The sequence below is a fragment of the Leptosomus discolor genome, chromosome 1 (assembly GCF_034619465.1).
Source record: "Leptosomus discolor isolate bLepDis1 chromosome 1, bLepDis1.hap2, whole genome shotgun sequence".
Classification (NCBI taxonomy): Eukaryota; Metazoa; Chordata; class Aves; order Leptosomiformes; family Leptosomidae; genus Leptosomus; species Leptosomus discolor.
The window spans coordinates 84,819,925-84,844,844 of NC_141391.1; the positions used below are offsets into that span (position 1 = coordinate 84,819,925).

The 24,920-nt window shown below is 40.7% G+C and overlaps 1 protein-coding gene across 2 annotated transcripts in view; it reads right to left on the reverse strand.

Annotated features, from left to right (window-relative positions):
* Window positions 1–21,717, reverse strand: part of AP1S2 (adaptor related protein complex 1 subunit sigma 2) — a 29,528-nt gene extending 7,811 nt beyond the window's left edge. The window contains exons 1-5 of one of the 2 annotated variants that reach the window (XM_086463763.1): window positions 21,685–21,717; window positions 20,096–20,274; window positions 12,678–12,786; window positions 11,611–11,748; window positions 4,207–4,251 (exon numbers count right to left, since the gene is read on the reverse strand). In XM_086463763.1, coding sequence (XP_086319889.1) covers window positions 4,207–4,251; window positions 11,611–11,748; window positions 12,678–12,786; window positions 20,096–20,274 — 471 coding nt within the window. In that variant the 5' untranslated portion in view covers window positions 21,685–21,717. Of the gene's footprint in view, window positions 1–4,206; window positions 4,252–11,610; window positions 11,749–12,677; window positions 12,787–20,095; window positions 20,275–21,684 lie in introns of those variants that run through there. The other variant, XM_086463684.1, reaches the window with a different exon arrangement.
* Window positions 21,718–24,920: the final 3,203 nt, after the last annotated feature.

Sequence of the window (24,920 nt, forward strand, 5' to 3'; positions counted from 1 at the left end):
CTAGAACAACAGACAAGATGTGGGACCACAGAGTGCACAGCAGTTTGGGAACAATTCTGCAGAAACAGGCTGTGGGGAAAAGAGAGGAGGGATGATGGTTTCTGTTTAGAAACATGAAGTTCTTACATTAGGAAGAGATTAACATTTAACAAGCACTTCTTCAGCAATGCTTCAGAAGCAATTACATTTACACTCCACTTCTGAATCTTTATTAGGAAATATTTCTAATGAAAGGCTGCTTTAGGAAATTACTGCTGTTCACTTGCCTTTTCAGGGATTTCAAAATAGCAGAGTATCTGTTTCCCAATCTTTGGTTAGGTAACTATTCAGAAACTCCCATTACATGGGTTATTCAGAAAATTCTACTTTACTTTCAAAGGAGAGCAAAGTGTTTTCTCCAAGAAACCTAGGAACACCCAAGAGGTCTTGAACATGTTCTAAGTCAAATACTAACTAGGATGCTGTTCAAAGCCAAAGAACAATCCTACACCAAGGCCAACTCTAAGTCAAGATCTTGTCTGCAGCTTCCTACGTAGACAGGGCAAAGAAAAAGAAATCTTCAAGATTGGTACAAATTAGTCAACACAATACTCGGCTAGAGTTTGAAACAGCAACAGTCACTATGCAAGTGTTATTCAGCAAAACACCCTAGCATATGTACACGCTTCAGCTCTACAACATCACCTCAACAGACCAGAGCTGAATGGTATGACACTAGATCAGCAGCAGCCTGCCTGCCTGCCTCCCTCCCTCTCAAAAGCAGAAGTAAAAATATCAGTGGAAACATCGTGTACTGTAACTGGATAATAGCGGGTGCCTTCTGCTGCTCAGTTGCTATTCTGCTGCTCAGTTGCTATTCTGATCTGCTGGATCAGAGGTGATAATCGCTCCAGTGCTTTATACCTACCAATCAGTTGCTACGCAGTGAGCTATGAAGAACTGGTAGCCTCATCTTTAAGAGTAATGATGGTTCTATGCATCCACTGGAGGCTCCGCTTCCCCACCACAAAAATCACAAATGCTTTAAGCAAGTACTACTGCTGAATACTTTGCATTGTGAAGCTAGAGCCAAAATTATTACAAATCACTAAGTTCCCTATCAGATAATCCCATAGTTATCTGTACGGTTGCCAAAACAGGCATATAAGGATTCATTAATGTTTTCTTCCAGCACTGCAGCTACAGGTTTGCATTACTTACTCCCTCTTGCTTAAGGAACCATTTCTTAAACTGCAGGGCTGTATCTCTGAAGGGGTGACAAGAATATTCTGCTGTAACAAGCCATGTCACACCCAATTTCATTCAGCTTCCATGGCAATGTCATTTAAGCATCCCCCTTCCTTCCTCTTCCTGCAGCACTCTGCCGCCTTACAGTTGTTTGGACAAATGTTTGCAGGGCCAAGCTGTAAACACAGACAGGAAAAGCTGCTGACTGTATGTTTTTAGAAATGAGCAATTTAAATTGGATCAGCTTAAATGGATCTGAAATCCAGTTCTAGTATGGTCATATAAATAGTTTCTCTGGCACAAAGGAAAGAGGGAGGGAAAGGACAACTGAGAACTCCATAAGTCAATGCTGTTGCTGAAGCTGCTTGCCACACTCCTATGACTTAGGCCAACAGCAGGAGTGCAGCATAGGACAGTAAATTAGAACTCACCCAACTATGCTAGCTGACTTGGGGGTTCACAGCAGACATGAGTCAAGACAACACACATGGGGAACACTGGCTTTTTAAAACACTTAGATACATTGGAATTGTTAAAAAGAAAACGTAATTTAAGTTACACTATTAGTTTTAGCAGAAGTCCTCACTGCCACCAAAAGCAGCTGCCAAAAACTTCCCTTTTCAATGCCACTGCTTTCCTCCTCCTGGCACTTCCCTCATGCTCCCTGGGTGTACACTCAGATTTCAGCTAACAAGCTAGGAGCCATGTAATCACGGGGCAAGTGGATCAACACAAGCACCACCACAAAGATGGCACCAGGACTGGATCTGGCCTTCTCAACAAGAGTCACTGTCAGCATGGTTTTAGGTGATGAAGAAACTGCATCCTGACTCAAGACCATGACTTTACCACCTATAAACAGCTCTTGATAAAAAGGGTAAGTTCTATTCAGTAGAACTTGAGTGTATAATAAAAAGATTTCACTCTGTTTAGCTGTATACCACTTAGGTTTTTCAATATTATACAAGGCTCACCTTAAATTTAAACTAAACTCAATTCTGTACAGGGTAGACCACTTCTGAATATGTGGCTTATTACATTTGCCATACAGCTTACATAGAACTCAACACCCTGGTTTACAAGCAAAACTCTCTGAAACAGCCCTCAAAAAAATAAGTTCTACTCATTTAGTGCTTGTTTCTGCTTGAGTAACATAGATTAAGTAATTCGGAGCTGTATAACCTATTAGTTAAACATCAGGTTAATCCAAGCACAGAAGCTGAGTCCAACTCCTCCCCTTGCCCAAAGACAACCTTCTTTACCTCAGGAGATCCTTCTTTACCACGGATTACCTTCATTCCTATGTACAAGCTGCACTTCCTTCTTGCAGACAAACTATCCCCATCTCTTATGTGCAACTATCTGTATGTCCCTCTCTACTCACCACAGCAGATGCCATCCCCATTTCTCCATATTCTGTGGAGTCATGACAAGTGTGTAAATTAAACTCTTTACACAGCTACTATTACCTCACTCCTTCCAGGGAACAGTACAGGCCAGGAGGAAGCATCCCATGGGCATCTGATAATGCCTCTGTGTTTAAATTAATGGGGACAAAGCACATTTCTTCAACTAAAACTGTGCCCGTACATAGAGTTCATCAGGAACATACTGTAGACAAGTAAACTGGAGTCACAATTCTCCAAGCTTGAGTCAGCATGTTTCAGAATTGGCCTTTGCAGCCATTTAAGACACAAAAAAGACTCCTAAGTAAAAACTCTATGCTTAGCATCAGTCCCAAACAATATAAATACTTTTTAATGTTTTAATCACAAGGAAGCTTTTACAGTCACAGTATTAACACTGACCTCACCATGAAAAATCACACTCTTTGTACATGAACATGTTATCATGAAGAGGAGAGAAAAAGCAAAAAACACAAAGAAAAAAACCTGTGTGTGTGGGGGGGGAAATTGAGCTTGAACATTTAAGTTTTCTTATCGTTGTTTTAGAATATGTCAAAACTAATATAACACATTCTATTTTGAACAAATGTCTTATTGGGTGCCCTAATTTTACAGGTCTAATATGCAAGCAGGTTATTAGCTACTCTCTACTCCCCAACACAGATCAACAGCTGTATCATACACTAGGTAACTTTAAAATGGTAGAAATACCCACACACTAACAGTGAATTTGATTTTGAACATGTTACAAAATATTGTGGTCTATTATAATAATTTTCTTTTGTCTGGAGACTAAATCCAGATTTTTATAAAGCTGCATATGAAATTAGATCTATTACTGCAGTTCCGCATTACAAAAGCCAACTTGTTTACTGAACTACTTGTTTCTCATGATATCAAATAAGCAGCAGACTAATTAAGTTTTCTCCAGCAAATCATTTTCATGTGTGTTTCAAACTTGCCTTATGTAAAATAAAATCTTACCTTTATTAGTAGGACTGCCACAGTGTATTCCACTTATGCTTTGGACAAAAATATGTTGCAATGCACTATATATGCAAATAAGCTTTGTTCTGTCATGCAGCATCCGGCACTTGATATACAGTCAATTGCAGCAGCGCCCAGTCTTTTTAGGGCTCATTTTCTTTGCACAGCAGATGTAAACAGCTCATTTTCAGTAAATACATGTTTACATGGATTGATTGTAAGTAAACAAAGCCAAACATCTGTTTAGTTATTAGTTTTGGTATCCATTTCTCTAACTTGCATTATCCCACTTAATTATCAACACCAAAGAAAGCTAGAAGAAGTCAGACACTTCAAGTTGATGCGGTTAGTACAAAAAAGGAAAATAAAAGGGAACACTCAAAGCACTCTTCAAAGACCATCATGCAAGTATTGCAGAAAGTTAAACCCGTCACCCATTTTCTGTTTACCCTTGCAAGGACTTAATTACACGTGCAGCAGTCTTTGCATAGCACCCATTTAATCCATGCCACCAAAATGGTAAACTTTGTAGTTACCAATCATTTAGATGGGGGTCAAAAGGGCTAATGCCTTAGATTGCTCTTAATCATAAGATATCCTCAGACAAACCTCCCCAGTCTTCATTCTGGCTCTACAAACACAAAATCAAGCAGTAATGAAAATGTAATACCAACTACTTAAAAAAACAAAACAAACAAACACCCAACACCCGCCCAATTATTTACAGTTTATTTCCATTTAAAACAAAAGTTAGAAAATATTCTAAACTATATATAAAAGTAAATTCAGTTATTTCACTCAAATGTGTTTCAGCTATTGTTATTCTTTACGTTAATACAATTTTATTTGGTCCTATTAAAAGTCCACTGTTAAGAAAGCAAACAACAGAAATATATCAGTAAAAAAAGACTCCAAGTAGATGCATTAAAAAACCTCTTAAGTTATTTTTCATTTCTTAACAAGATAAAGAATATTAGTACCTTAAAAGAACAAGTTCTAGTGAGTTGGTTTGAAAAGCTTCACCTGTGCTTGAGGGAATATTAATTCAAGAATATTTTTTTTTTTTAAAAAGCGAACCTAAGATCAGTTGTTCTTTATAAGAGATTGAGAGCATAATAGAAGAGGATGCTACCAAATTTACGTATATTTAACCCAGTGACTAAGTTTCACACAGTATTATTATTAACATTAATATCAAAGTAAGGTTTGTTCCACGAAGGGAAATAAGTTTCATTCAACTGATCTACCTACTATCCCTGAAGTAATTTAAACAATTTAATCTGAGAGCTGTGTAATCGTATTTACTATCAAGTCATCATTGTTATTTGCTGAGCTGTATGTGGTAAGCCATTTTCATGCACATGCTTTGTGCAAAGGAGTGGAATGTTTTCACTTTAATCCACCTGTTAATCAAACATACTTAAGATTTCTCAAAGTATTGTGAATAGGATTCTCAATTTCTTTTTCACCTTTTAAAAATCAAATTTTCAGCATGAGATATAAAATACATACACTTCTAATGCATCTTGATATCCATCACCAGAACTACTACTGCTGCTACACAGCTTAGCAAAAAACCCATAGCTTCTCCCATAAAAATAATAAAAGCCCCCAAACACACGTGAGCAGTATGCCTGACATCTGTACAACACACAGATAAGACCACAAAAAAAAAAGAGAATCTAAAAATTGAACACAATGGGATGTCTCCTGGGGTCATTCATATTCTTTTCACCTACTATTCTGTAGCACTCTAAAACCATCTTCACAGGTAGTGTGAATTTTAGGAAAGGGTAGTAGCACTGCAACATGACACATCATCTCAGACTCCAGAGTAAAAAATGGAATTTTCTCCTCACTATCTCAAGGTCCAAACATCAACATTGTTCTTTTCAGCATTCTGCCATATTCAGGGAATGTGTTCTATTAAAATGCAGATTAATGTGCTCATTCAGAAAGAGCATCTAATTTTGAAGATAAGATACTCCTTACTGTCAAGCAGTCTTCTGCAGTTGTTCATTGAATTTACTGTTTATTGACCAAAAGCACACAACTAAGCTCCTGAAAACAGCTATGGCATATGCAGCAGTGCTAAAAATTTTCATCCTATCGCCCTGACATAGTGTTTCTACAGACAGCAACAGAAGAATATCTCTGGAGAAAAATCTGTCAGTTCAGCGCACAGATAATAAATGTACCCTTAATAGAATTATAATCTATGAGGAGTTTGGTGTACTGTTAACACACCCTCAACAGCTCTACGAGAATTGCTTCCATCAATGAACAATCAACTTCATAGGTAGTTTTGCAAGTGGATGTCGTTGATCAGTATTGGAATTCACAGCAGAGAGGGTACTGAATAATTATCAGACAGCAAGGACTTCACTTATACTAATTGGTCTTACTTATAATTGAAACTTCCTGACATTTCAATTTGCAAAGCTGACTGAATGCGTATTTAATACTTACATGGAAGACTCCTTCCTCACAACTTGTTGAGTTTTAAGAACCTCTAATCAGCATTTTGATTGCTTTAATAGAATGCGATTACTCACACCTTACATGCATACGCACTAAAGAAAACAGTTAGGAAAAAAGGAGAATATTACAGAGACAGATTTACTAAGATGATGTTTTAATGGTCTGAAGAAAAGCTGCTCAGGTGAAAAGCAGACTGCTTTCTACCATTTTCAATTCATAAAGCCAAGGATAGATTAATATTTGACAAGATGTTTCTGGAAAGACAACTGGATTTCTAAAGCATTTAGAAATCACAGCCTGCAAATCTATGATAAGCCCTAAGCATGAAGACACATCCAGAAAAGCAAGAAGCTTCACAAAGAACATTAAGATACTGAACTGCATTTTTCCAAAAAGAATCACATACAGACCAGGAAAATACTTAAGTTACCGGAAAAAGAAAAAGAAAAAAAAAAAAAGGCAGTCTGAGAATGGGCAGAGGGTGAATCCTGGATACTCAATTCCACTTTTTCAAGAAGACATTTAAATCTGAAAAACTTAACTTCCCTTCCCCCCATTCCTACTTGGGAGAAAAACAGAGATGCAAGTTCTACTATTAATTTTCTGGACCAATTCCTGTTGCTTTAAATAGGAGAGTATGATTTGGTAAGCATGTGCAGGAAAGCCTACTCCACAGTACAAGGAGGATAGTTCAAAAATATTACAAATATGGAAACACCTTTAATATCAAGGTTTACAGACCTGTATGCCACTATCAAGTTACAACTAGTTGTCTTTAGAGGTTTGTTCCAAAGAGAAGGGATGTTCCTATGATTCCTGATTACGTGTATTCTTGCAGTTCGTTCCATCTGAAGTCCAGCTGAATTTATATTAGGTATTTCTGAAGCTATGATGACTTAAAAAACTGCTGGCAAGTTTTGTCAGTGATTTTGTAAACTCAATAGTCTATAGTACAGTCAATGACAAGCAAGATAGGCATAAACATATATATATACACTAAGTCTGAAATGCATTTTACAAAAGGGTCAGCTACCAAAACACTACCACAACTTACTGTATCTTCTACGAGTTGGGAAGGATTCCAAATCCACAAAGTTCATAGCTATTTCCTAACCCTTAAACAATGAACTAACAACATATCCCTTTCTCATTCATGGTAACTCTCATAGCTCCCCATACCTATCTTCTAAAATGTAATTACAGATCACTATCTGTGCCTAAAGTCGAGCACATACATGTCTTAAGAACTGCAGTCTTAAACAGACCAACCAAGCTGACTACCTGAGACCAAGCCAGAAGTTACACATAAAGACCAAACGGCAACCAAGGCAGCCAGATCTCCATTATAATAGAGATTTCACTATTCATTCTTGCTTCACATTGAGAGGCGTACAGGCATAGCCGAAGCAAATAATGTCACTGCCAACTTAGGAAGGCAGTCTATATTTAAGAGCTAACATTAAGTGAAGAATGAATTAATTGCATTGATTACTGTAAGTTTCTCAGGAGACTAGTAAGAAATGGGTGCTTACAAAGGCTGTTTCCTAAACCAGACAAAACCCCTTACACTCCCACCCACTCCAGGCTTAAGTATGAGGGATTTTCTTTTGTCATTGCCAATGCTAGCATTCCTTTATTTTGTCATATCTCAAGGACAACCTAGTACTGTCTCTCTCCACTGTTATGCATACCTTCAAACCTAGTTTCCAACTAGCACATCTCATCTCCAACAAGAAAATTTTCATGGCATATGCAGGAAATTCACCAAATTTTCGTTTCCAAAGATGCTCATTCTAAAACTAAAAGCTTAAAACTACATAGCAACCCTAAGCATCTCAAACAAATCAGCTGCCATTAACAATTTAAGCACCTTTCTGGATATAGGATGAGGTGAGGGCTTGAAATAGCAAAGGAAATAAGGTTAATTGATAGCATCTCTATTATTCTTCATGTGGAAGGACTAGTAAATACTACTTGAGGCCACACTGCAAGAGCCTAAGAAAAAACATTCACACCACTTTTAGACTTTTGTTCATTATTAAAATAGTGATGGAAACAAACAAGCATTATTTGTCAATAGATCCACTGGCATTTTTATCAAGATACCGCTTTAAAAAAGTGTATTTTAAAATATTTTAGATGTTCTGCAATTAACTACTAAAAGAATACATACACACCCTACAAAAGAATAGTGGAGGACAAAATGGGGATAATTTCCAAAATACTTTTATAAAAATTACATAGGATGAATAGCAAAAAGGAATTTTCACTAATAGGCAACGTTTAGGAACTTTCTTCTTCTTCAAATGAAGATGAGCAAGTCTGTACAGATTTGGTTTTAAATATATACATACCTGCCTGGTTTAGATATTAGAATTAACAACTCCTTGATTTTAGCACAGTAAATTACAAGAACTTTCAAGAACCACACAGAATTACTTGGACCACCAAATAAAACCACAGCAATTAGACTTTAAAGTGTAAAAAAAAAAATCAGATCCTGTCTTTTGCATAGAAGATATTTCGTTGCTACTTTCATGCATTAAAAAAAAATGTTAAGTACCATGAAATCATGCACAGGATTATCTTTTAGCTGTTCTACACACCACATGTATATAACTCATGCAACAACATACTGCATCTGCCAGTTTTCTTCTCTCAGTACAATTGAGTTCACACAAGCAAAAAACCCCACCTTTTCAGAAATGCATGCCTTTGTAATCGCTAGTTAAGTATTCAAAATCTCTACAGCAAACAAGATATAAAATTATCAAACAAGACACGTGACAGCATTCTTTTGAACAGTATTTCTAGCAATAGATTTACAAGGAAGCATGGAAGCAGTGGAATAATTAGTTTTTACTACAATTCATACGGGTAACACAGCCAGTATTGACAACTGACTATTGCTAAGTTATCAGGTGGTAATAAATGGGGCAGGGAGCAGGGAATGAATAGATGAACTAAGCACATTTTTGAAGAGCTAACAGGACAGCAAATGTGAAAAAGGCTTTAAAAGTTTGCATGTTTCAGTCACACTAACTCTAGCAGTTAGTAAGTGGACTGCACAGCACCAAGAACTTAATGACAAACTGAAGTAGGTGCTCAGAAACAGAAGTGCATCCTGGAAAACTGCCACAGAAAATACAAGCAGGCAAGACTATTAAGAACTAATTCACTATTCAGCAATTTATGCCTCCGCATACCTTCTTTTAACATCACACAAATAGCCACTTAATGTATTTGTAATGATTTTCCTTTGTGTAAGTATTCTCCACAGCTTTTCATCTTCAAGGTGCTTCATACATTAATGTATGTAGCATTACTAATTAATAATGTTGTGTATTCCACACTGATTAATATTTTTTAAATTAAGCAATATGAGTATTCAGGGCCAAATAAAAGTCCTTTTGTTGCACATAATTAGAATCTGGCATGGTCAAAACCAAACACACAACAACCCTGCTAGAAACAGTGTGCATTTGGAATCAAACCACATTTCATTCCGTTAGCTTTGAAGTATTCTGGAAAGCAGAAATTAACTGAAAGTACCTAGAAGTCTCCAGTTGAGACAAACTATTATTTTAACAACCCTCTTCATCAAACTCAGCATGCACATAGCAGCAGTTGATACAAAACCAAACCTTTGCAGAAAGAGTCCCAACTTTATTGGAAGCTCAATTTACATATGAACAGAGACTTTTACGGGGTTTATAAACTAGAAGTCAGATATATGGAGTAGTTTTACACTCGATCAGTCGTCAATATAACTAATAATGAAAAACAAAAATCAAACATAAGACTACAGCGGTTCTGTGACAAACTGTTACATTCCAATTTAATCAGAAAAGATTTAATAAACATTGACAGAACAGAAAAATCTCAGAGATGCAGAAAGGAAGGGCAATCTGAGTAAAGCTATCAGGGCAAGGGAAAAGTCTCCCATTGAAAAAGTGATACTTCCTTTTCCATAAAATTTTTAGCTTGAAATTTTATAAAGTGTAAGAAGAGAACACTAATTGTTCGGATAGAAAAATCCGTAATTAATTCCTAGAGGTAGAATGCATTTTTGCTTTAGAAGAGCCCTAAGAAAATGGTGAAAATAAAACCAATAACAAAGAGAAAAATATTTACAGTAATTCCATTTTATGTATAATTAACTCTGCACTTGCAGGAGACAGACTAGAATAGATAACGAATCTCTTGTATCTGTTTTCATATAAAGAACAGCAAAAGATTTTGAGAGAATAAATGGATTATTCCCCCCCCACACCTTTGTGAACTGCAACAGGACTTTGGTTAAGATAATTCCTTCTAAGAGTAAAGAAGGGCTCAACAAAAAACTGCATCAGAACGCAAGCAGTAAATAAGTACATGTACTTCCTTCCTAGAAAAACAGGGTAGCAAGTCTGTGTGTAACGGCTGACCTTGTTCATGACACTAACTAGCTGTTGACAGACAAGAACTTTAATGTGCTGTGGATCTGCCTGTACTCTGAAAGGATTACAAACACAACTAGAAGGGTAAAGAACATTATGTGTTTCCCCATCCTATTAATACCACATTCAGCACAAGAGTACCAAGTAGAACACAGAATGCTTATATCAGAATTAAGCAATTAACTGACAGGACGAAATAACAAATTGAAGGTTCACATGAGAGGAAAAAATAGAGGAGCTTACATTTATATAGAACCTTACCAGTGAACGTCAGTACATTTAAAAATTAAGGTTCATCATCCCTGTTAAACCATACATTCCATGGACTTGCACACAAGACTGATGATTCCCGCAGCACACCAGAATTTTGTGACTTCCATTTAGACATTCAAGGACCTTAACACTGAGCTAGACTACAGCAATTCAGTTGTTAAAGTTTTCCAAAGAAAAATAGCAGACATGCAATCTGTCTGTCTTCAAAGTTAGCAACGAACAACAAAAGCATTTGAAGTGAAAAAATAAATGTTCTTATACTTCATTCTGTATGTTTCTGTGACACTACTATTATTGCTTTGTTAACTTAAAACACAGAAATGTTCCAGAGTAAGCAACCTATAGCAGAAAGGCAGGTCTTTAGAATAAGAACTATACCTGAATGAGTCTCAAAGAAGAGAGTCTAGCTTCTGGATTTCAGCAATGAAACAGTAAAGAAGTGAACATGCATCAGGTACAACAAAAAACTAATGATTGATTAATAAAAAGAAGACATGAAAGACACATGAACAAAACTAAGTCAGAGCAGCACAAACTAGAATTATCTAGGTATACACATAAAACAGTCACTTGCATTTCTAGCAAAACACAAAATCACAGTAGCTTACAATAAACACGTGCCAAAGAAAATTAAAAGAGGAGGTAACATCATCATATTGCACAATTAGGACAACACACTAGAAACCACACACTAAGCATGCTAAAAAGCACTTTCTATAAGCTTAGAGAAACAGCAGCTTTTTCAAGTCACAGGCTACCATGCTGATACTTTGGCCAGGGAAGTTGAATTTGCTTACCTCCTGTAAAAGGTCTGCCTGTTCAATGGCTTTGAGAACGTTTTTCTTGGAAGTCTCCTGAACTTCCCCTCCTAAAAGGAACTCATCCAGAATGAAATATGCTTTTTCAAAATTGAAGATGATATCAAGTTCACACACCTAAAAAGAACATCAAGCATTATTGCAAAGTGGGAAGATACTATCTGTTGAGGTATATCATCTTGCAAAACTTAACTTGTTCACAGCTTCACCAAACTTCACCAAATCAAGATGTTAGCCACAGGCCATAACCTTTTAATAAACAGGGCAACAACAACAACAAAACCAGTCCTTTGAGAAAAAAAGAATGAAAAAATAATCTTTTTTTGTCTAACAAACATTATAGCAATCTCTTTGAAAAACGTTTTCATTGTTAAAAAGGGTTCAATTCACAACCACCAGTATGACATGGCTCTTTGTAAGGCAAGAGAATATCCCTACAAAAGTCCTCTTGTTGCCTGCAGTATCCAAAGGCAGAGCATGCAATCTCACATTGTGTCAAATGTGAACATACAATCATTTTGAATTTCTTATTCATCCTGTGCATTTCCTAGTCAGCATTTTTTCCTAACAGTGCTAATGTACCTTACTACAGTTGGGTTCGCTATATGGGTAAGCAGGTCTGTCTTTTCTTTCCTTATCACTCCTGCTAGTTCGCAACCAACCGCCTCCTTCCAAGCAGACCTAAGAAGTGCTCACATACTAGAGCAGTGCCTGGGAGAAGGAAAGCTGGGCGCCTAGACAGAAAGCTAAGGATAAGATTTTATCTGATCGCAAGTGAGACTACTACGAAATGAAACAAATACAGGGAATTTACACCAGATTAGCAACAGTTCTTCTCCCAAAGTAACACTTAATTTTGTATTTTAACAGTTATATAGGCAACCATCAGTTTAGTTCGGCCAAGCAAGCAATATAAAATGTGTTGGACGCCCCTTTTCAACAGTTAGTTGATTATGTTTTTTAAAAGTGCTGTGGGCATAAAACAAAGCGACATAATAGAAAGAGACTGGGAATCTATAAAAATTAAAGAGAAATTACTAACTCACACTGCCAAAATACTTGTCAAGAAGTTCTACATAGCGATGAATTATTTCCAGAGTTATTAGTTCATTGTCCTGATCTTCAATAGCACAGCAGAAATAGAGGCTTGCATATCTGTAATAACAAAATAATCCTGATGTTACACAAGAACACGAGCAAAACAAATGCACTTGAGATGTATTACATTCTCAGTAGTCCTTCATACTGAAGTTTAGCATACTGTTACTCTAAATCAAGAGCCATGCAAGTTCTACCAAAGAATGGCTGAAAGACCAGCAGATATAGGCATGTACGACAGGGATCTGCCTCCTTGAGCCAAGCAAGACTTCAGTCTTTACCATCCTTTAGCTGACAGAATTAAATCAGCCTAAAATGTGGCTGGAAAAGGAAATAAATCCGATTTTTTGGCCTCCTGGTGGAGTTCTGAGGCAAGATATTTTCTCTACTACCTGTAACATCCAGACTCTGGTGTACTAATCAACAGGTTCAATCTTAAATTTTTATCATACAAGCTACACACAGAGATATTAAAAACTATAGAAAATGCCTTGGGAAAGATAAATTGAATTACCAATTAGGTTTGGTCTTTACAGAGAATTTAACAAATTGCCAAAAAACTCCAAAACTAATACTAACTTCAGATGCCTCAATTGCTATTAAGTCAACAATCGATCACTACCAACTGTCCTGGTATCAGACTAACAAGAGGCCATCAGCTAGTTTCTAGCAATCCACTTCCACCTTGGGCAACAGACAATTCTTTACTTCAGCTATGATCTTGAGTTCCACTTTAACAAAAAGCCCACCAAATCCTACTGTGTTCTGCCCTGTTCAAGTCATGCTTAAAAAAGCTGATGCAAAACCAAAACAGGAATGAAAGCTGAAAAACCCATGCGGTGTTTTCCAAAGTGCCAAAGCCATATGCCATACAGACACACATGGCATCAATGAGATTTCAAGTAACACCTGTTGTAACTGATAATTTACATGGACAAGAAACAGCTTTTGTTTGCTTGTTTAGAGAGGACAACTGGCCACATTAAGCACTCTGGGTAGCCAGCCCTGTTGAAAAAGAAGTTACTCAGATGTGAATGCCAAGTTTAAGATGCATCTTTGTTCCCCACACACAGAAATGCATACACCTTTGAAACATTACGCGTATTTTATCAACTGGGCCTTTGTAAGCTCCCAAAGAAACTTTCAGGGTTTTTGGCTAGAAGTCCTGAAAAAGAAGTTAGGTTTTTGTAGTATGTTCAAACTTGCCTCCCAGCCTCTCTGCTCTGAGTCAAATTGCTATGGCTTCACCATGAACAACTAATCAGAATAACTTTTATTCAAAAGTTTTAAACTATTATAAAAAAATTACTGCCTATGACTTCTTTCCATCCCACCACAAAACATGATGGGGGGTGCGGAAAGAGAGGCAGACACCTCCACTGAAGCACTTAACACTAATTCTTTCGCTCTTTCGTCTCTTCACCATGGTGACTTGTCAGCTCATCAGAATTCCTATCTGAGCACAGTTCTTTTGATTTTAAACTTGTGTTTGTGCCTCACTAATTTTTCAAGGACCTTTACCGACATTGTAGTAGCTTGCAAGATTCAGTCTGGGTAAGGCATCTTTTAGACAAAGCTTTAAAAAAGTACTAAAAAGTGATACTATAAAGAAAAAACATGTTTTCAAACCTACTGAGGCATTTGTAAGTCAAACTCTACGTTATTATATTTCATTGCAGAAAGCTTTGGCACATAAGTTGACATTTACATTAATTACCAGCACTTAGGCCAAATCCATCTAAGCAAAAGCTTTCTTCATATTCAGACGAGCAGCACTGATTATGATGAAGTGTAAACTGTTCCCTTACAGTGCTTAAACACAAGTTGAATCACGTACCAGCAAAACTTATCAAATCAAATTTGACTCAAATATTTGAAACATACCCACACGGGACAGTCGTTTTGTGCTTCACTATTACTTAAGAGCCTCTTCTGATGCATGAAACTATGTTATGCAAATACCTGCAAAAAAACGGGGAGGGGAAGAGGACTGCCTAACAAAATACTTTCCCAGAAAGCGGTCTGCCGTCAGTGTCCTCATTTAAAAGAAGGTAACATGCTTTGAAAGACTGTATTTGGCAGCTAGTGAGTAGACTACACATTCAAACTCTGCCAACTGCAGTTTTGAAGAAGGAATACTGAGCAACAAAAACTACTCAGTGGGCAGCAACACAAAATGGAGGAGGACTGGGTATCTATCATTATATGCAGAGAATATTTTTCGAAGTATTTTTTAAGTAGCAGTGGTGGCTAATGGATCACTACTCAGCAAAAGAAAACAAATGCAGATTCAATAAGCCTACATGGCAAATAGCAGAAAAGTATAAACGAGTCCGCATCATTGCAAAGGGGATGAGCATACTACAAAGGTATACCTTACTTCAGACCCAGATTCTCAAAGGCAACAGTTTATTGTATCTTTTTTCTCTACAGGCCAAGGCTTCAGAAAAAAAGTGTCCACAGTCTACAGCAGATAAACTAGAGGTTTTGCCAAGTGTAGAAGCTTATGTGGAGAGTGTCCATACAAAGATGAGTAGATTACTGTACTCAGGCTGAAAAATGACAGAAACTGGTCTTTCATAGGCACCCAATGAAAAGGCAAATCCTGATAGTAAGGTAAGCCACATCACAGAAACACAAATGTAGCAAAGTTTGTAAGAAACATTCTGCCCTTTTTACTCCCATTGCAATTGTGGGATTTTTTCCTTAGTAGGTTATCGTTAGCAGAATCTTCAAACCAAACGCAGCTGCTTATGCTCATTTAGGGAAATATTTTATGATAAACACCCTCCACTTGTCAGAAAGGGGACCAAAACCAGAGACCAAAACAGACTGAGAAAAATCACCTAAAAATGTAACACAGAATAAACGAACAAAAAGGAAACACAGGAGGTATAAATACTTACAAAAATTCCTGCCTTCAGATAGATGACCTTAGGGTTTGGGTTTTTTTGTGACTGGAAACAAATTCACAAACCTCCCCTCCTCAATAGCTGCAATACTTCAGTAGTGGGAAGCCTCACAATCAGCAGGCAACGCTTCAGCACAGTTCTCCGCTACTACTCTGCTTGCAGCCAGGTTCAGTTCCGCTGGGAGGTCACTGGGGGCAGAGTGTGACTTGCAAATCCTACCAGTTCAGTGGTGTTCTCCTACTAGATGAGAGAACACCTGCTTGAAGGCATCCCTGGAAGTTTGTCCCCAGGTAAAGCTGCAAGCCATAAGTCTGTCTGTGTATAAATCACTTTCATGTAGATCCTAACTGCAGAAATTTAAAGCTTACAGAGTTTGGCAGGAGCAGAGCGGAACTGCAAAAGCTGCCTTTGAGAGGCAAACAGGCACTTCAGGGAGCCCAAGTATCTGTGGCTTGATGACAGCTGACCCAGTGAAAAGTGGGACCACTAAAAAAGTTGTGCCTAGCAAAAGATTTTTTTTTTCCTCCTCAAAAAAACCTTACACATTTCTTTAATAAACCAGGAAGTTCTGGGACTGATGGACAGGCAGATCAGTCACTATTCAGCCAAGGATACAGAAATCAACATTACCAAAGTTAAGCATTTCTTTTACAGTTTCTCATTTCAGCACAGCTATACCTGCCAGTAGTTTGGTACTGGTAATCCCTTAAAAAAAAAAAAAGGTCCTCCTAGCACCACAGGAACTAGAATCCTGTACAGAGAGGCACCGATCAAGTTAAAATAAATCAAACACAAGTGCTTAATTCACTATAATCATTGCTTTCAGTCAGTTTTACAGAGCCACCTAATCAACACCATAGTAACATTTTAACACAACTAGAACTGGCAGCTAAAATGTACATAAAGAAAGACAAGGATTATGTCAACTGCTGGGCACCTACCACTAGCCACATGACTGCACCTTAGGTTCACAATACTTTGAGCTAAGAAGCACACTACTTGCAGAATGGGCTCTTTCATAGTTTCTTTCAATGGGGGGAGGGTAAAAAGAAAGTTTTAAAATTTATTTTTCCACAAGTCTTTAACATATGATTACGGCTATGTTATGTTTAAGTGAAAGAGGATTGCCACAACATTAAGGGCAGCACAAGCTGTGACAGTTTTATAACTTTATACTGCAGATACAGTTCCAAACTGGCACATAAAAGCAAAACCATAATCCTTAATCAAATTACCAGTTGGCAATAACCAAGTCCCATGATCTGAGTTAACCAAATGCTAACAAAGTAAAATTTACATAAAAATCAGTTAGTCTGCAATTTCTGATTTTGACTGCAATATACTAAACAATGAAAACAACTCATACTGCCAGAAGGTAAAACAGCAAACAACTGAGATCTTCAAAGAAAGAAAAAAAAAAAAATTAAAAAAAAAAATCACATCCTATCTTAAGTTCCTTTTTAAGTAAAACTAGAAATTTTAACATTTAACACATTTCTCTGCCACAAGGGGAAAGCTGCGTGAACTTCTACCCTATATGTTCCAATGCCACTACAGTTAGTTTTAAAACGATAAAGCATGAAGAGCGATCATTGCGTTTGCTAGGTTTCTGACCGGCCATCTCCAGATGACTCCCTCTCTATTTTCATAAAGTGCAATTGTTAATGGCTTCCCATATTATTTTTCTTTTTTTCCCAGCAAGTCAAGAGACAAATACAGATTTTAAGTGAAGTTAGAACTAGCTCACGTCCTTTTTCAGTCTTCCAGTGCTTACCAGCCCGAAAAACTCTTCCAAACCAACTACAGAACACATACATCCCAATTCATGAACCATGTCAAAAGCAAGACACCTTTCCATCTGTGTTTTGTAGCACTAAAGGAAAAAATTAAGGCAGCTATGACTGATCCAATTTAGAAACCATTATCAATGCTGCACGTACGAAACCAAGGACAACAGAAGTTAGTCACACACATTCAGATGGATTTTAAAACACTTAGTTCTATTTCCTTGAAATTTCATTCAGAAAGCATCCTATAAAGATGAAATGCTACAGAGCTAAGCAGGCTAAACAAAATAGTCCAGCTGTCTTGATAAACATTAAGGATCAGAAGGCAGCAAAAGCTACTGGCTTGCCAGTTTCGCATTTGAGTTCACTCTGTTCTTGCAAAAAGGTACATCGAGGAGACCCTTGAGTATACTTCTAATAATGCCAACCATTCTTTGAGTCGCAATATCTAGGTCAATTCTCTCTTACACGTTGACAGTAAATACACTCTAAAAACAATAGCACATCCATTTCAGCAATTTAAGACTCATAATTGCAATGTGCACGTGCAACACGTACAATAGCACTACACACCTACTTTTATAGCTTATATTAAAAAACATTTGTGTGAGGAGGTTCAGATCCTTCCCAGCAATAGATCAGACAAGAACAGATCTTAGTAGAGATGCTCAAGAGCCTTTTGTCTGTCAGCAGTTGGGGAGCACCTTTGGCAATTTCACAAACTACACGAAGTTCCTGCAGGTGTGTTTCTCTTTTAGCCACCCACCTTTCAGAAAGTATTAGACTTTGACTATTATGGTCATCTTCAGATTATCTACTTTTGAGCTATAACAGATACCCTTTTTCAAAGAAATCACATTAGTTGGTACTCATCAACTTTAATTACAGTGTGATGACTGGAAAAAGTCCCACAAACCTAAAAGCTGTTCATGTTATCAAATAGAGGAATTTAAGCTACCACCTCTTACACCCAGTCCTTCAGGTGATGTTTTAGCCTAATGAAATGTGCCAAAAAAGCAAAAGTAAAGCAACATTTGAGATATTTATTAGCTTGATACAAGCTAATCTTAAGCAAGATTTCATAGGCTAACTGTGCCAGATTGGTTTGCAGACAGTGAAATAAGCTACTGCAGTCAGCTGCGCACACCAACAGGCCAGCAGATGGACTGCAGTCTATATCCAGCCCCAAATGGTCTAGATACATCTCCCAGCAAATTTCTTCATTCTCCTTGGCCACAGGACCCACAGCACACTACTGAGATGCATGAACACGACAATTTTCATCAACTCCAACAGTCCTACCCAAATTTCTACCAGTCCCCTAGACACAAAAGGGCAGGACAAGTAGTTAGTAACAGCAATGGACAGACAGGGAAGGAAAGCAGCTGTGTGGAATCAACTCACCAGCAGAACAGCTACCGCTGTTCAAGACTGGGCAAGGAAAGGAACAGACTGGCCTACTCATATCTCATTTTTCTGAACTAGTCTCATAAAAGCCCAGCTGAAAGAGCAAGCACTATCACTTAACGGAACACATGAAGCATTTGCGCCAGCTCATCTACAGGTACGTACAAGAAGCTTTGTGAGGAAATTAAGAGGCACAAGAAAAAAAGCATTGTTCATCTTCCTCCTGTTAAAGAACTGCATGTATTAGAAGACAGACCGGTAACGTTCACGTACATGATGTTACATGTGACAATGTGTCTATGAAACTAGGACTTAAAGCACTTAAAACCTTTTTGATTCTACGCATTTGGTACACTGGAAAAGAGTTGCAAACTCTTCATTTCAGCTCCAGTTCTTTCTGTCCTACCGACAGAAAGAACACAACAATATTTATTGTAGGGCAGAAATTATTTACCACCTCAAAAAGAAAATAAGAATGCATAAACTTTCTGAAGTTTATAACTAACTAGGGAAGGGAGATAACTCAAAGTTTTAGCTGGAAGAGACAGCCTACCAAATAAGGATAAGGATTAGTGTTATCTGTGAGAAAACTATGTTCAGAGCGCTACATTGTAATACATGTTAATATCAGCGCAAAGTTAAAAACTGCTTCCCAAATACTCCTAGAACAGTTAGAAAACAACTGAGAAATTAAACTATTGCAAAGAAAATTATACAGCACTTCCACCAAAAGAAACCTAGACATGATTTCTTCAATTCAGAGACATGCCTTTTTGTCTTCAGAGAGAAAAAAAAAAAACAACCTTACAAAAAACCAAACTAGATACTCCAAAAAATGATTTCCTTATTTCTATGAGCCTTTAAAAGCAAGTTACATTTTCAGGTGATTTATGAAATCACTGCCTGAGTTTATAAAATTTAGTTTTTCTTTATCACCTATTAAATCTTACGTGCTTCATATTTGTACACATTTATGTACTGTGTGAACCTAAACAGAGCGCCAAGAACCACCACTCCTTATGAAAGTAGAAGGAAACCTCATTTCTTTTCTTCAGCGCATTTCTAAATGCATGAGTGATTTTCCACACATGAATGACTCCTACTTGGTTATCAAATTAGATTTAAGGGAAAAGTCAGTCTTCTCTGTAACCAGCAGAGGGAAGGAAAAAAACAACAAAATCAACCATCATTATTTTTTTTTGCTGCTTATTACACCGTTTGTGATGTATGGCAATTACAAGGTTAGTGAGACGGAACAACCTTTTGTAGACAATCTTCAGGTCTCTCCATTCCAGGAAGCTGCACATTTTCGGTTTGCGGGCTAATACTGTTTGAACAAGTTCCCTTGTGATTTTCTTCTTTTCTTTGTCAGATAATGGGACATACCACTTCTGGAGTCTCAGTTTCCCCTGACGACTAAAAAGCAACATAAACTGCATCTGTTGAATTAGAAGAAGAAGAAAAAAAAAAGATTAATCTCAGTCTCTCAGTTCTAAAAAGATTTCTGTGAGGAAAACAAACAGGAAGCAAGACAGCCATCCAAAGCCTTAACTACATTATGTATTTCTATAGCAGTAGCAGATGTTACACAAGACTTGGAAGTACCAACAATACAAAGGATTCAGCTGAACAAGGTCAGTCAAAGCACAGATAGTAGAAAGCATAGGCAAGTTTCACAAACGGATGACAGAACCACCAGGTAGCGAGTGAATACACCCAAATTTCAGACAAACCGTGTCCAGTACTGGTACGGTTGCATTTGCGTTCACTACAGAGAATGACAATAAAAGAGCACAGCAGTCTCCTCAAATATCCAAACTCATTTTCAATTCACCGGATTAGAGCCTTACAGCAGGAGCAATTTGCACTTAAGATCTTTCTGAAAAGCCTCAGAATACTTTAAAAGGCATTAAATCTCCCAACGGAGAGTCCTACGGCATAGAAAAGCCTAGTCTTTTCTCACATTACACAAAAGGAGTAGAGATTAAGTGCTTTCCCTGCGGTCCTATGTTCCAGGTCTCGCTTCCTCTAAAGGAGTGATGTTGCAATTATATTTTAAGAGGAACTTGTCGGCTGTGTTTTCCAGCAGCTGCAACATTAAAGGAAATAGCCTTTTTTTTTTTTTCCCCTTTTTTGCTCAAAGTTGTATCGGGCTGAGGAAGTTTCCCAGGCAATAAGACAGACATGAAATACGATGAGAACGCCCAGCCTAGTCCCGGGTGACAAGTCCGACCAGCACCAGCACAGACAAGAGGCGGCAGCAGCAGCGGCGGCGGCTGCTCCGAAGCCCGGCGGTGCCGGGGCGCTCCCCCCGCGAGGGCAGCCCTCCCCTCCGGCCGGCACCGCCGCCACAACACCCCCTTCCCAGCTCCCCGCCACCCCCGAGCGACCCCCCCCCGGCGCCGTCCCTGACCGGGAGCGGCCGCGGGAGCCCCGAGCGAGCCGCCGGCCGCGCTGACGAGCGGCGGCCGCAGAGGTGCGGGCCCGCCCCGCCCCGTGAGGAGAACGGCGCCCGTTCCCCTCCGGCGGCGGTGGGGCAGCCACCGCCCGTCCCAGCCCGGGCTGCGGAGCCGGAGGGTCGGGGGGTGGGAAAGCAGTGCCACCGGGGCTGCGCCCAGCTCGCCACGGCGTCCCTGTATGTTAAGCGGGGGGGGGGGGGGGGGGGAAGAGGGAGAGGCGCTGGCTGCCCCCCCGGCCGCTAACGGCCGCTCCCCGGGGTGGGCTGGAGAGGAGGGGTCCCGCAACACGGGGCAGGGAGAACAGCTCCCGCGTCCCGGCGCACCCGTCGGCAGGCTCCGCGTCCCGGCGCGGTGAGGGAGGCGAGCCCATCTCCACGCGGCTGTGCTCACCGTGCCCCGGCGGGGAGAACGAAGAAGAAGAAAAAAAAGAAGAGGAGGAGCAGGAGGAGAAGAAGGAGGCAGTGGCGGCACCGCTACCCTGCCTGCTGCTGCTGCCGCCGCGGCTGCCGAGTGGGACTGAGGGGAGGGGAGCTGCCGCCGGCTCGAGCCCGGCGCGAGCGCGCGCGCGCCTCAACGGCCACCCCCCACCCCCCCCCGCCCCCCGCCTTGCCTTTCCTCCCCTCCCCTCCGCTCCGCTCAAGCAGGTCGGGGCGGGGCCGGGCTCGCGGACGCCACTCCCGAGCGGAGGGGCGGGGAGGGAAGGGGGCGGGGCCCGGAGGCGCTGCCGCTCCCCGCCCCCTTCTTCTTTGGGCAAAACTTTATTAGCTTGCCGTCTCGCGGTGGTGCGGGGGGGGGCGTGTGTTCGTAGAAGGGCGCGAGATGAGCGCATGCGTAGTGCAGAGAGGCGGGCGACCTGAGGGAGCTCGTCGCCACCCAATCGGCGAGCTCAGCGCGGTGGCGGGCGGGAGGAGCGAAGCACAGTATTGACCAATAACGAGGAGGAAAAAGTAGCGAAGGAGGAGCTGGCAGCGGCGGTGAGAGGGGCTGGGGCAGGAGGCGGGGTTACAGAGCCAAATCCGCGTGGCCCGAATTAGGATAGGGCAACGGCCAGCGCGGCAACAGCCAGCCAGGAAGCGCAATGCAGATAGCGGTCCGCAAGCAACCAATGGGCAGGCGAGGCACGGAGTTGGGGAAATGACATCAGTCAATCACGGGCCCGGAGATCGAGACTCCTCCTTCGACCTCCCGAGGCGGGAGGGGCGGCCGAACTGCGCCTGCGCCGCGCGGTGTTTCCTTCTAGCACGTGCGCGCCCCGCGTGGCGGCGAAGGGGGTGGAGGCAGAGGCGCGCGCGGGGCGGTCGGCCGTTGGGCGGGAGGCGCGGCCCCTGTGAGGGCAGGGGGGCTCTGCCCGTGAGGGGGGGGAGGCGCGGCCCCGTGAGGGGGGGGAGGCGCGGCCCCGTGAGGGGGGGGAGGCGCGGCCCCGTGAGGGGGGGGAGGCGCGGCCCCGTGAGGGGGGGGAGGCGGCTTCTGTGAGGGGAGAGGCGCGGCCCCGTGAGGGGGAAGGCGCGGCGCGGCCCGCCCCCGCCCGGGGCAGTGGGTGCCAGGGGCTGAGGCAGGCGGAACCGCCCTTCCCTGGAAAGTTTTTTTTGCCCCAAAGTCACCTTGATTGCCAGCGGTGATTAGATTGGCAGGGTGAGCCGCTGTTGTACGTTTAGCGCTGTTGTGTTTCGCAAATGCATTTCGGGGTTTTTTAATTCGTGTGCAGCTGAAGAGGTTTTCCTTGCCAAACCAGCTTGATTCGGGGTTTCCTTTAGTTGGCTGGTTTGGTTTTTTTTTTTTTTTTTTGGGGGGGGGGGTTGTTGGGGGTTTTTTTTAGTTCTGATGGAGGTAAGCTGAAAATACATGGTGGAGTTTTAGTTGAAAGAAATTCAGAGATGTGTCTTCTTCAAGCCGAAGTCGGAGCACCTTATAAAAAAATCTTTTGAGGACCTGAAGCTCTGTACATCGTTGGTGCTTACACACACACACCCCCCACCCCCCCCACCCACCCCCCCAAACACACACCCCCAGCATTAAAGGCGGCAATAATAGGAAAAGATTACTTTAACTAGCTGCTCCTTTCACGGTGTAACGCAGTGATTGACAGGACTAGAGGAAAAGTTTGTGCTCCGCTCCGTACCTCTCCGTTAGGAGTAGCTCCAAGCACTTTGGGATGTGTCTTGCTTTTATTACTTTTTATTACTGACACTTAAAAAAAAAGCCTATTCTTCTGGCTACAAAATAGCTGTGGCAGCAGGAACCAGGGCTGGAAATGCTTTTGTGTAAAAATGTGAATGGTCTGAAAGGAAAGCCCATTTTCTGGCATTCCAAGGAATGCTGTAATCAATTGTACTTGAGGAAAACTGCAAATGTATTTCCCATTTTGTAGTAGAGGTTATAATTGTAAGAGAAACATAACCTGAGCACAAGGAGGCGTGCATGGAACCAAACTGAATGGATAAGGCAATTACAGTATTAGAGGTCATGTAAAAAAGTGAGAACTACTGTTCTAGGGGCTTGTTCCCGACATAGTTCATGTTTGTTTAGGAGCCCTCCTGCTCTCATTTGAACTTGACTTTCATCAAGCGCTGAACTAGATGTGTGTGGATCTGTCATCTCATAGACACTTCCCTTAAACCACTGTATTATTTTGTCCTCAGTAGTGGTCACGCATTGCAGCTCTGCTTGTTTCTTGCGAGACTTTTCCACGGTCTAAAACACCCCGTTCTTCAGAAGGCTTTCACAAATGATCTCTTTCCTAACCTGCACTCTGCTGTTCTTGAATTGACCATCCTATATCCCACAAGCTCTTTGTTACAAGTGCATGCACACTTCAGGTGATCTAAATCTTTATTCAAGCCAGCAACAAACTTTTATTCCTCTTTATCAGAGCTACTTCCAGTATATTAGCATCATTATGGTAACGGGAGCTCAGAAATTTAGTTTCTGAAGGAGTCGCACCAGACCTGTGTTATGATTTGTCACTTCCCAGCGCAGTGAAATATTTTTGCATATGGATCAAAACGCACGTTCTACAAACGCTTAGTTGATTGAAATCAGCTGAACTACCCAGATGGTTCAAGAAATGTGTGTGTTTTGGTGGCATAGAGGCGAAGTCTCAAAGCTCCACCAATTGGGTTTTGGGTTTTTTTTTGATCCTATATCTTTGTTTTACTTTTTTGTCAGATTTCCTGCTCAGTTGCAGTTTATGGTTTCTTCCAGTGATACAAGGGCATTGTTCCACTGTTTTTCTCCCTCCTTTCTGTGACTTGGATGGATTTCTTCAGATCTTAACCTGGAGTTTCTTAATTAAACCTCTTCCTGGTCGGAATCACTCTGCAATATGCAGTTTCAGGTGGTATGACAAGGCATGTGAGACCAGTAACATGTCAGGTATGGTGGGAACTGTGCCTGGCCTGGTCTACCTCAGCGGAAGCTCTTTGTCTTCCTCAGCCGGTCCCTGCCTCCTCATCACTGTTCCAGCCGGAGGATGCAGTTCTCTCAAGCCTGCCCGGATTGCCACTCATCTGGTCATCCTTCATCTCATTTCTCTCAAAATGAGCCTGCTTATTTTAAGCAGTTTAAGGTGCGATTCCATGGCAATTTCAGATGATCTAAATCCCGACTTCTCCCGCCCCCTCCTCCCA